Source organism: Equus przewalskii, chromosome 15 (assembly GCF_037783145.1).
Source record: "Equus przewalskii isolate Varuska chromosome 15, EquPr2, whole genome shotgun sequence".
Classification (NCBI taxonomy): Eukaryota; Metazoa; Chordata; class Mammalia; order Perissodactyla; family Equidae; genus Equus; species Equus przewalskii.
This window is the reverse complement of record NC_091845.1, coordinates 3,746,574-3,758,844: the sequence shown is the minus strand read 5'-3', so window position 1 is coordinate 3,758,844 and position 12,271 is coordinate 3,746,574. Positions and strand designations below refer to the sequence as shown.

Genomic DNA, 12,271 nt, shown 5'->3' with positions numbered 1-12,271 from the left:
TCCGCAGGGCGGCAAGGAAGCTGCCTCATGGTCAGGAAGGGTAAGGGGCTGCTGGGCCAGACCCTCCCGTCTGACAGAAAGTGGGCATCGTTGAGGGGCTGGGGTCCTCCCTCAGGATGGGCCAGGAGCCGTGGTGCTCGTCCAGCGAGGGGCTGGACTTGCTTTCTGAGGTCCCAGCTCTACAAACAACTGAAAATCTCCCTCCTGTCTCTTGCACTTGAACTTGCATCTCTGCCGCAGCGCAGCCCGCTGAGCTTGCAGAGAGCCCGCTGCGCGGGCCTCACCCTCCCTGGTCCCCTTCCTGGCCCATCTCCGGGGGTCTCAGCCCAGCAGCACACACTCTCCCACACCTGCCCCTTGTGGTGAGGAATGTTTTCAAGTCCGTGTGAATTCCTCATGTAAGAACCGGAGGCTGGTGAATTTGCTGCTGCAGCCATGGGGTTGTCACAGGGTCCCGGGAAGCCACACGGCCTGCCCTGGGCCAAGGAGCAGGCACAGGTTCTGGCTGATGCTGAGGGAGCCCTCTGCCATGCGTGTGTCACAGGGCCTCTGTGACCCCTCGTGATGCAGGGGTCACATTCTCCTTCTACAGAAGAGCAAACTGAGTCCGAGGGAGCCGGGTGGAGCAGGGCCTCAAACTCGGGGGGTCTGACTGTTCCTTTGGCTCCTCCAGGTCATCGCCCTCTCGGTGGGGAACAAGCCCAGCGTCACCAACCCCTTCCCGGCGCTGGAGCCCGCCGTGGTGAAGTTCGTCTGCGCCCCGCCCTCTAGGCTCACGCTCACGCCCGTCTACGCCAGCCCCCAGCTGGACCTGTCGTGCCCGCTGCTGCAGCAGAACAAGCAGGTGGTGAGTGGGCGGCTCTGGGGGAGGGCGACGGAGCATGGGGCCGGCGGCAGCTCGCTGCTGCACCCTGATGTGTGCGATCAGCCGGCCCTGCATGCTGGGTGCTTCCCTCTGAGTTTGACGTCTGGGGACCTGAGACCTGGAGAGGTGAGGAGACCCACCAGGGTCGCAGCTGCTGGCGGTGCTGGTGGAAGCAGAGCCCCGCCGGCCCCCCACCTCGGCTGCCCATCTCGGCGTGCCCTTGGCAGTCTGTAACAGTCCCCTCGTTTACTCCTGGATGGAGGGTGTTGCTGTGGGGGCTTGTTGTCTGCGGACAGCGCGTGGTCGGAGCAGGGCCACGGAGGAGAGGCACCGGCGGCAGCGTGCTCCGCGCTGTGGGTCAGGGGCTGTGTTTCCAACGTCACTGTGGGGAGGGAAGAATGTTGCTTGGGGTTTCTCTGACAGCGGGATGTAGGTGAAACCCACAGGTCTGGTCCCTGGCCTGGTGGCCAGTCCAACCCTCCGCCCGTAGGACACTTGGAGCCCAGATGACTGACCGTGGAGGATTGGAAGCCTCCTGTTTGGGTCAGGGTGATGAGCACCCTTCTGGCCGGCCCAGCCCCAGCCCCTCTCAGAGCAGAGCCGAGAACTTTTCTCCACCACAGATTGCTGAGCACCTCCTCTGTGCCAGGCACAGTACTGGGTTCTGGAATAGAGTACTCAGAACAGATGGTGAGGTGACAGGAGACCAGGAGGCCCGCAAATAGACAGGGTGGGGAGCACCATGGAGGAAGTGAAATAGAGTGGAGGCCCTACCGGTGGAGGCCACTTCAGATGGGGCCCAGAAGGGCCTCTGTGAGGAGGGCACGTTCCACTTCAGGCCCCTGTGGTCAGGAGATGCTGGCTGAGAAGAACTGAGGCAAGGGTACCCTGGGGAGGAAGAACAGCAAGTGCAAAGGCCCTGAGGCAAGACCGGGTCCCTGCATCCCTGTGTCCCTGCTGCCCACCCAGTGGTCAGAACACTTGTGTGCGGGGAACTGTGTGCCTCGTTCCCCTGTCACAGGGACCATCGGCAAGGCCAGGGTCACTGCACCCATTCACAGGTTTGCCATGGGGCTCGGAGGTGGGCAGCGTCCCAAAGGCAGAAGCTCCGTCTGCCCAGCTCCAAGTTCATGCCTCCTCGGCCCCTGTGGCTGCTTCTCTTCTCCCAGCCCCAGCCCTGTGGTCAGCCCCCAGGCGTGTCCAGCTGCACTCCATCCTGGTGGCCCCGAGGGCCTTGCGTCTCTGAGCGTCTCTGGGGTGGAGCCTCTTTCCTCTCCACAGTACCCCCGGGCCGCTCCGTGAGTGCCCCTCCCCCGCCTGGCAGGGAGGTTTGGGAGCTGGCTCCCATGGCGGAGGAGGGCAGGAAGGACTTTGTGTTTGGTGAAATGCCTCTCTTTGAGGCATTAGGGGACCCCAGAACATTCCGCAGTCCAGCACGTGACTGCCTGCCTCCTCCACGTCCCCTGTGGGTTTCGTTCCGCTGGTCCTCCTGCTGCCGTGGCGGTCGCGGGGCGCTGCCTTCTCTCTGGGCTTGCTGGGCTCTGAGCTCTGAGACGGCGCATGGTCCCTCCACGGCCCCCACTCTGGTCCCATCAGGCTGGGGCCTCCACGGCATCGTCAGCCTCCTACCCCACAGGGACCGGGCCGGGAGCCTCCACCTGTGCTCCCTCCTGACGGGCGCCCGCAACTGGGAGCCCAGAGCAAAAGGCTTTTTCCCTTGACTTGGGGCCATTGAGATGAACGTCCTGAAAGTTTTACATTTTAAATCACTTTTATGTATTTAGCAAATTATCCCTCGAGAAGGAATAAAATCGTACTAAGTCTGGAGTCTGGAAAACCCGGCCTGCTCAGTCTACCGTTTGTGAGGCCGGGGGCCGGAGAACCATTCACGTCCGTGGGCCCCGGGTTAGGGACTGACGGGTCCGAGTCCTGCCTGCTGTGCAGCTGGCCTACTTTGAATGACTGACAGTGGGGTGACAGTGGCCTGCTAGAGTGACAGTGGCCTCGTAGAGTGACAGTGGCCTGCTAGAGTGACAGTGGGGTGACAGTGGCCTCCTATAGTTGCAGAGGATACATGTGGACATGAGCTGTTCAGACTGGTACCTGTTAGGCCTTTTATGGTACTCTCTGCTTAGCGCCCCGCCAGAGGTTCCCATTGCCCCAGAGGAAAAGCGTGAGCCCCCTGACCTGCAGGGCCCTGTGTTGCCTGCTCTCCGTCCCTTCCACCCGCTCCCTCCGTGCTGGACGCCCTGTCTGCACGAGCACACCCCACACCGCCTGCCTGGACCTTGGACATGCTGTCACCTCTGGCTTGAATTCCCCCCACAGCCCTCCGCCTCCCTCCTTTGCCCCGTTCATTTCCTTCTTCAGATGTGGGGCCTCCCCCAGCCTTCAGACCTCTGCTAAAGCTTCACCCCCCTCAACATTCTGTGTTCCGGGTCCCCACCCCCCAACCCCAAGCAGTTAACATGACCCAACACCCCAGAATGTACCTGTTTATTCTCTCCTTTGTGAGTCTCTAGGGCAGAATGGCTCGAGCTAGGGGCTCAGTCAGTGTGATGGACGAGTGAGCGTGTGAATGAACGCACCGGTGCCCCTGCCCCCTGCCCTTGACTCTGGCAGGCTCAAATGCCTGGAGAAGCCAAGGGAGGTGCTGCTGAAGAAAGGGGGCAGGGAGGGGTGGTGGTGTGCAGACCTGGAGAGCGGGTGCCCCTTCAGACTCAGCTCCAGCCCGTTCAACCCCAGGCCGGCCAAACCTTCTCGTTTCCAGAGAAAAAAACCAATCAGATCAATGTGCATCTTCCCTGTCCTTGGACTCCCGGACTGGCCGTCTGTTAGCTGTGACCTCGGCATCAGCCCAGGGCATCTCTGGACTGAGAGAGGACCGTTGGGCGGCAGAGCACGGCTCTGAGTTGCCTTGCGTGTGTCGTAGGTCTCGCTCACCAGGAAATAGTGGACCTGGAACACAGAATTGCCATGTGATCGTCAGTCCTGGGGTTCCAGAGCCCGAGCCGGTCAGGCTTGGCCCCTGCGATTTAGGGTCTCACCAGGGGACCTTAAGGGAGACATCCCTGCCGAGTACCCTGGGGGCAGGACCAATTTAATTTTATACCTCACCCAAACCAGAGGCTGCCCAAGACATGTCTGCAGAGTAAATTATTAGCAAGGCCAGACACCAGAGTGGAGCTGACTGGTCGGAGTGACAAAGTAGAACCACATTCCAGCCTGACCCTGGTCCCCAGGCAGGCCATCTGATGTCCAGCTCGCCATGGCTGAGCACCAGTTGTACCAGGAGATTGATCAGCCAGAGCTTGAGCTCCACCTGACTCGTGTGCCAGGGAGAGGCTGCACAGTGTCAGCGGAGGCCTGCAGGCTTTAAATCAGACCGGCAGAGTTCCACCCCTAAATCTATGTGACCATGGGCAAGTTACTTAAAGTCTCTGAGCCTAGCCTCCCCATTTCTAAGTTGGGGATAATGTTGTTGCCTCAGATGGCCATGGGAAGGATCCAGTCAGCTTGCGAGCTTGCTCGACGCACAGCGTTAATGTCCTTCCCTGGAAGAGCGGGAGGAAGGGCAGAGCGTTGGTCTTCCACCAGGGGTTGCATCTGGGGGAACGAGTGGGGCGTCCAGAATACGCCCGTTGCTGTCACTGCCCAAAGTTACAGCTCCCAGCTCACGTCAGAATAATGATAAAACCCTGTGAGTCTCCGGGTGATTGTGCTGCCCGGCGCTTAGCGTTTGCAGTGGGCTTCGGTCCAGCATTCGCTGGAGGCGAGAGAGCTGGACGGGCCTGGGGAGGAGCCCTCCTGGTGGGGGCAGGGAGTCGGGGGACTGCGTCCATCGGGACAGGTGAGGCTGGGCTGCAGTAAAAACCACCCCAAGGCCTGGTGCCCCCGTGCAGCACGGCTTCACTTCTTGCTCACGCTGCCCTGCGTCGAGGGTGGGCTGGGTCCCTGCTCCACGTCATTCTTATCTTCCTTCCAAGGCTTAGGTGGTGGAGCAGCTGCCCAGTGGAACGTGGCCAGGTGCCACCGTGGGGAGAAGGGCGAGCATGGCAGGTCATATTCTGACTGTTAAAGCTTCCTTTAGGATTGTCTCAAGTCACTTGTCACATTTCGCTGGCCAAAGCAAGTGACATGGTCACTCCTAACCTCAGGGGCGGTATTGTCCTTCTTTCTGGACCCGTGGCTGATGGAGAACTGGGCGCATCTGTGACTGTTCCTAATGACAGCCATTTCCTGCTTGTGCATAGATGCAATGAGCCAGGCTCTTCCTTTATATAAAACAGTCCTGGAAGGGGGGGTTCTGTCGATTCCCACTTCACAGATGGAGAAACTGAGGCTCTGGGAACTCAGCAGCTCTCCTGGGTGGGAAGAGGCAGCGCTGGGTCGAGTCCAGGCTGTGGGACCTGGATGTCTTTGCGTTCAGGGTCCCTGCTTTGCTGCCCACCCCACCTGCCCCAGGCCATTCGAGCAGGGAGGGAGGGGACGAACCAGCATCTGGGAGGAGTGAGGCCCCGGTCACATGGTTCTGAGGGCGCGGTTGCTCAGGGAGCGGGAGGTAATGGAAGAGAAGCAGGAATTCGGGGTTTGGAACGGAATCCTGACAGTGGGGGCGCCACGCGGCTGCCGCCCAGTCGGCTTTGATTCGCTCCTTCCCTTCCCTGGGACTCTGCTTCCTCCCCCCTAATATGTGGTGACAGCTCCCACATCGCTGGGTGTTTAAGGATTAGGTGAGAACTGGGCTCTGAAAGCAGCTTTGCAAACCTAGTGGCTCTGGGACATCTGGGGGTTGTAATTGGCATTCCTGTTAAACCACTCGAGGGGACATCCTGGAGGGCTGCAACTGTGGGGCAGGCAGGACGTGGGGGAAGGACAGCGCCGGCTGGGGTGGGGGCTCTGGGACAGGGTCTCCCAGCCTCTGCACTATTGATGTTTGGGGCTCAACCCTGCCTTCTCCTGGGTCCCTCTATGCATTGTGGGGTGCTCAGTGTACTCTGACTTCTACCCACCAGATGCCAATTGCTCCCCCGGCAGTTGTGACAACCAGAAATGCCTCCAGACATCGCCAAGGCAAACTGCACATTGTGCTGACTGCTCATAGACCCATGCAGGGGAACGCACAGGAAGCTTTCTCTCTTGCTGTTTTTTTTTCCTTCAAAAGCACCATTTTGCACATTGCATACTTGTCCCCATCAAGGGCCACAGGCTGGAGTACGTAGCCAGGTGGGACAGGGCCATGGGGCACCTGTTGTGAGGATCCATTAGTGACTCACCCCCACTCCCTCACCAGGACCCCCGTGAGCCCAGAAGACTGCCGGCCAGGTTTGGGGTGCAGCCTGTGGTCAGGAGTGGCTGTGTCCTGTCCTGAGCACGGCCATGGCTTCTTACTTCGGCTTCTTGCAGGTGCCGGTCTCCAGCCACCGCAACCCTCTGCTGGACCTGGCTGCCTATGACCAGCAGGGCCGAACGTTTGACAACTTCAGCTCTCTGAGCGTCCAGTGGGAGTCCACCAGGCCATTGCTGGCCAGCATCGAGCTGGACCTGCCCATGCAGTTCGTGTCCCGGGACGACGGGAGCGGCCAGAAGAAGTTGCATGGTGAGCCCGCCGGCCCCAGGTGGGACAACGGGGAACAGTGACAGCCCAGATGACAGGAGGGGTGCGGGGAGCTGGGGGCTCCTGCCTGGGACCCATCTTTATCCAAGATACAACAGGGAGTCTCATGAGCTCACCACGCTCCTTTAGTCCCGCCCGGACCGTCTGGGAGGTGGGAACTGCTGTCTCTGTTTCGGAGATGGGGAAAGAGGCTCGGGGCCCGTCACAGGTACATCTCAGTTCCCGGATGCACAGAGGTCAGACCTGGCCGCTCGGAGCCACGCTGCCGTCTCACGCCCCTCAACAGCCAAGAGTAGAGTCCCTGTCCTCCAGCTCCTCTGAGCTGCTCGTCGGAGCCTGCTCAGGGCCATGAGGCTCTTAGAGTGCCTACAGTTTAAACAAACTCGGTTATCTGTTTGTAGGACTGGGAGATTTAAAAGTGAGTCAGAGGGAGGGGCTTCACAGGCAGCAGTGGGACTGAAATCCAAAATCGGTGTCTCTTCCTGTGCTCAGGTTTGCAGGCCATTTCAGTTCACGAGGCATCGGGGACCACGGCCGTCTCTGCCACGGCGACTGGCTACCAGCAGTCCCACCTCAGCGCAGCGGGAGTGAAGCAGCCGGTACCTCCAGGGCCCACCGCAGCGGGGACACCTGCTGCCCGCCCTCTGCCCAGGTCCCCGGGTCCTTACCCCTACTGGCCGCACCCCTCAGCTCATTACCCAGCTCCCTGAGCTGGGCATGGTGGGCCCACCTGAATGGGCGGGCTCCATGTTGGCCTCCCTGCCGCCAGACTCCCCACCCACACAGCCTGCACTCAGCCGATGGCGGGAGATCCAGTGAAAAGGCAGAGGGGCCCGCCACCTCTCGGCGCCGGCACACGCCTTTGGGAGCCCTCGGACCTTCAGACTGAAGCCTCCTTCATTGTCAACCAGGGCTTGCCTGTCCAGCTTCCTCTCCTCACAGCCCTGACTGACAGACCCCACTGGGCGTGCCCAGGTGGTTCAGGCCACCAGGCCTTTGAACCAGCAGTTCCCAGTGCCTGGAATGCCGGCCCCACCCACTTCCCCCCGTGGTCCCCTGTCCTTCTGATTCAAGTGACAGTGTTGGCCCCTCTGTGGAGCGTTCCCTGAACCTGGGTGCAGAGCAGTGGCCTCTCCCCAGGTCTAGAGCCCCTCGTGCTCCCTGCTGTCATGGCACAGGGAGCCATGACTTACCCCCACATGCACACTGTTGTCTGTGCGCATGGACCACCGCCTGCTGGACCACGCATCCCCAGCAGCATCTCCCAGGGGCCCCAGGTGGAGGCGGTGGGTGGCAGATGGGTGCACCTGAGCTGGCAGTGGGGAGGGTTCCCCAAGAATGGTCCTGCCTGGACAACACACACCCCCTCGTTGCGGGACATTCAACTTATGTTTTGGGTGGTGGAGGCAGCAGATACCGGCTGGAGAAGGCAGGTGGGGCCACATTCCAGGGCACCCTAAGTGGCAGGAGGAGGAGCTCGAACTGTCTCCTGGGTAGTGGGGAGTGGGGGAAGCTGTGGAAGAGGTCATGACCCCCATGGGAGCAGCACTGAGGAGGCTGGCCTGCAGCCTGTCCGTGTCCCTGTCCCTGTCCCCCTGGGCCCTCAGTTGTCTCACCACAGACCCCTTGGCTGTGGGGGCCGCACCAGCCTCCTCCCTGGGACGCAAATGCCTAGCAGCTCCTGGCAGGGCCGCTACGCCCACTGCACCCGCTCTCTGCCTTGATGCTTCACTGCTTGGGTCTCTGCTCACCGCGGGGCCTCCCGAGAGCTATCCACCCTCATAACCTGCACACCGCCTGGCTCTGATGCCTTCTCTCAGGCAATCACATTGTCTTTCTAAGGCTTCATTAGGTTAAATTTGCATCATCTCCCCAAGGGCAGCTGCTGTCCCCAGGGCCTGCTCGCACAGAGTAGGATATGTGAAACTATGGGTGGGTCAGAGCCCGGGCTGGTCCAGCCATCTCCCTCCAGTGACACTGGCAGGAAGCATACTCAAAAGTCTGTGCAAGGAGTGAGGGCCATGTGCATTCTCCTGTCAGCCCCCCCTGACACCGCCCCCAAGGCCCCCCGCACCAGGCTGGTCAGGGCCTCGCTATTTGCCACGCCCCGTCCCTGCGCACAGCACCGCAGCTCGTCGGCTGTGTGCCCCCCACGTTCCCGGGATGTGTGTGAATCGCCCAGCATGTGGGCCCTGGCAGGCGGGGGAGCTCTCACTCGGGCAGGATTACAGATGCTGCAAAGGGATGTGGCCTCCCAGCTGGGCTTGAAGCCCGGGGGTTTCACTGGGGCTGTGTCCCCAATGTGGTGAGCCCCTTGGGGCCTGCATCCTGCTGTTCCCAGGGGGAGGCCCGCGGGCTGGCCTGGGGTTGGCCCCGTGCCTCCTGGACCTGACAGCGCTGGCCTTGCCCTTGCAGCACGACCCTCTCGTGCCTGTGTCAGCCTCCCTAGAGCTCATCCTGGTGGAGGACGTGAGGGTGAGTCCCGAAGAGGTGACCATCTACAACCACCCCGATGTGCAGGTACAGCTGCTTCCCCCGCACCGCGCTGCCCGGCGTGCCCCCGGGGTCAGGGCCCTCGCCCGACGCCCAGCCTGACCCCCTCTCGCAGGCCGAGCTGCACATCAGAGAAGGCTCCGGCTACTTCTTCCTCAACACCAGCACTGCAGACGTCGTCCAGGTGGCCTACCAGGAGGCCAGGGGCATCGCCACGGTGAGTGCTGGCCCCGCCCCCTCGTGCCTGAACCTGGCGACCATGGGGTTCATGGTTCAAAAAGCTGGACTTAATCGTGTCAGGTGCAGGTCTTTAGACTCTCTGATTCATTGCTTGTGAACTTTAGTTGTTTGCGTGCCGGCTTTGTGATTTTTATTCCATCTCCACAAACTACCCACACTGTTAATTAGCTCGTGGTTGCCTTTCAATCAATCTTTTAATTAAGATTAAAACATTACTACATAAGCACCGCTATAGCAACCATGAAGACCATCCTTTTATAAGATGTGCCAGCTCCTTGTATTTTCCCCGTCCTTTCTTGACCCTTTCCCTATTCCAGCAAATATGGACTTAGCCATGCCCTTGTGGATGTGGCCTTAACCGTGCCCGTGTGGGTATGGACTTAGCTGTGCCCATGCGGGCAAGACTTTAGCATTCCACTTTTTCAATGATTTTATCCTAAGTTTCTTTTCCCCACGTTGCTATGTAGGCTGGCTGATTATTTTTATTCAGTCATTTGTACTTACCCATTCTTTCCTTGCAGAGCATTTAGGTTTAAATCTTTCTGTTTTTTAAAAATAGCCCCTTAGTTATAGCAAAGAGTACGAAGAGTAAAAACAAACACGGGTATCCCGAGTGTCTGCTTATCTGCACAGCGAGTAGTTAAGCAATCAAGACAGGGAGCTTCCTTTAAAGGGACACTTCCTGCTGACTGAGTCCCGCCCCTGCCCTGAGTCGTCAGCACCGGCAGCCAAGGACAGAGATGCAGCAGCGCACGGAGTGGTGTCGTGAAGCTGCGGCCATGCTGTTGCTCTGGACCCGCTCCCCCTTTGTTGAAAGCCTGGTTGCCAGGTGTTTGAGGAGCGTTACAATTGTAACAGCCCAAACGAGACTTTCTCCCAGCCTCAGAAGAGCCGGGTTGATTCAGTGCCTGGCATGTGGTGGGACTTGGAGGCGCAGCAGGGGCAGGGTGGGGCCTTGCCCTGATCACGCACGTCCTGCAATCCTGACGGCTTCGGCACTGCCTCGCTCCTGCAGGGGAGCCCTCGTGGGCTAGAACAGTGGGAGACAGGCATCCTCACACCAGGGAAGGCTAAAATCAGAGTTAACCTTCACAGAGACCTCACCCCACACCTCCTCTCAGCAACACCACCAGGGTGCCTGCCTCATGGGTGTGCAATGAGTTTGTGGCATAGCCGGAAATCAAGAGCATGTCACCTCACTCTGCAGGGCTTTTTCACCCATAACGTCCTAAGGGTCTGCTTCTCTGACTTTTTGCATCCCATGACTGTCTTGACACAAGGGTCACAAATCACTTGCCTCTGGGATGGGACAGGTGTAAAGTAAAAGGGAAAAGTGCGTGTGGGGAACATACCTGGGACTGTTGTGCTAAATAGCACCTGATGCTTAGCTTTAGTGGCAGGGAGCAATAGGGAGTGGTGGGGACTGTTGCAAACTGGAGAGCAGAAACTGTGTCAGAGGGACAACCGCCATGCGCCTCTTGGTCTAGCTAACTTTTGTTATTTTTAATAACAGCTTTATTGGGGTATAATTCACATAGTAAACAATTCACTCACTTAAAGTGTGCAATTCACTGGTTTTCAGTATATTCATAGATATGTGCAACCATCACCACGGTCAGTTTTAGAGTATTTTCATCACCTCGAAAAGAAACCTCATACACTTTAGTATCCTAATAAGGATCAGCTAAGAGGGGTCCAGCCTCCTCCCTAACCTCACACACACAAGGGTATTGGATTTTGTCAAGTGCTTTTTCTGTTCCTTTGAAATAATGTGGGTTTTTTTGTCTTTTATTCTATTGATATGATGTATTACATTAAATCAACTGTCAGGTGTTAAACCAGCCTTGCATTCCTGGGATCAGCGTTACTTCATCGTGACATGTAATTCTTTTTACATGTAACTGGGTCCAGTTTGCTAGGAGTCTGTTGAGTTGATGTTCATGTCACAGTAGATGTTGTTCTGGGGTTTTCTTTTCTGTGATGCCCTCATCTGGTTTGCGTATCAGGGTGACAGCAGCTTCGTGGAATCACTAAGAAGTGTTCCCTCTCCTGATTTTTGGAAGAGTCTGTGTAGAATTGGTAAAATTACTCCTAAATGTTTGGTGTCATTAAGCAGTGAGGCCATCTGGACCCAGGCTTTTCTTTGTGGGTAGTTTTTGGTTACTAATTCACTCTCTTCACCTGTTACAGGTCCTTTCAGATTGTCTGAGTCTTTTTGAGTCAGTTTTGGTAGCATGTGTCTTTCTAGAGCAATTCAATTTTTTTGGTTATTTTCTGTTTTCTAACATTTTCTTGCATTCCTCCAGTGACTGACCTTGGTCTTTAGCTGTCTTGTGGAGAGGATGCTTTCTCACAGCACAGTCCCTCGGTGAAGGATGAAGAAGCATGTCATGATACTCCTGTTTCTCTCAGAGGAGAATCGCAGGTGGCAGGACCTCTTAGGTTTATTGCCATAAATCAGAGCAAAAACCCATCTCTCAGCACCTGGGAACAAATGTGTGTCGTTAGAGAAAGCTCAAGGGTTGCTGGAAGCCTGAGATCGTAGGAAGCTCTCCCTTAAGCGTTTTTATTTCCTTTATAAAAGAAAGAATAAGTCCCTGGCCACTTCTCCTGCCATGTAAATGAATGTTCACTGGCAGATCCTTCACATTAAAAGGAAAACCTCAAATCGTAAACAATCCCAACTGCTTGAAATATGCCTTGCTTTGCTTTACTTCTAGAGATTAAAAGTGCTTCTCCTGTTATCAAAAAGAGGAAAGTTTCAAGTTAGGAAAAATGTGTACAGTGCCAACAAATCTTGGGAACCTTTTACTCACATTTATCTCACACTACACATTTTGAGTAAGCCCCAAGAGTGGACCTGTGGACAGAGAGAGACCTTTCCTCCATGAATAAGTGCTTCTAAGAGACCATAATGGACTAGGCTACCTGTATAGGTGGTGAGCACCCCGTCTCTGGAGGCATTCAAGCAGAAACTAGGACACTTGTCTGAAAGACTCAAGGTAAAATTTCAGCATCGGAATCCAGTTTCCCCAGAAGACCTATGGACCCCCGTT

At 57.3% G+C, this 12,271-nt stretch overlaps 1 protein-coding gene across 2 annotated transcripts in view; it reads left to right on the top strand.

Moving 5' to 3' along the window:
* Positions 1-12,271, top strand: part of NUP210 (nucleoporin 210) — a 110,680-nt gene that overhangs the window by 61,129 nt on the left and 37,280 nt on the right. For both annotated transcript variants that reach the window (XM_070574585.1, XM_070574586.1), the window contains 5 exons: positions 674-847; positions 6,272-6,464; positions 6,975-7,081; positions 8,898-9,002; positions 9,091-9,192. In XM_070574585.1, the coding sequence (XP_070430686.1) occupies positions 674-847; positions 6,272-6,464; positions 6,975-7,081; positions 8,898-9,002; positions 9,091-9,192 (681 nt within the window). The remainder of the gene's footprint in view (positions 1-673; positions 848-6,271; positions 6,465-6,974; positions 7,082-8,897; positions 9,003-9,090; positions 9,193-12,271) is intronic.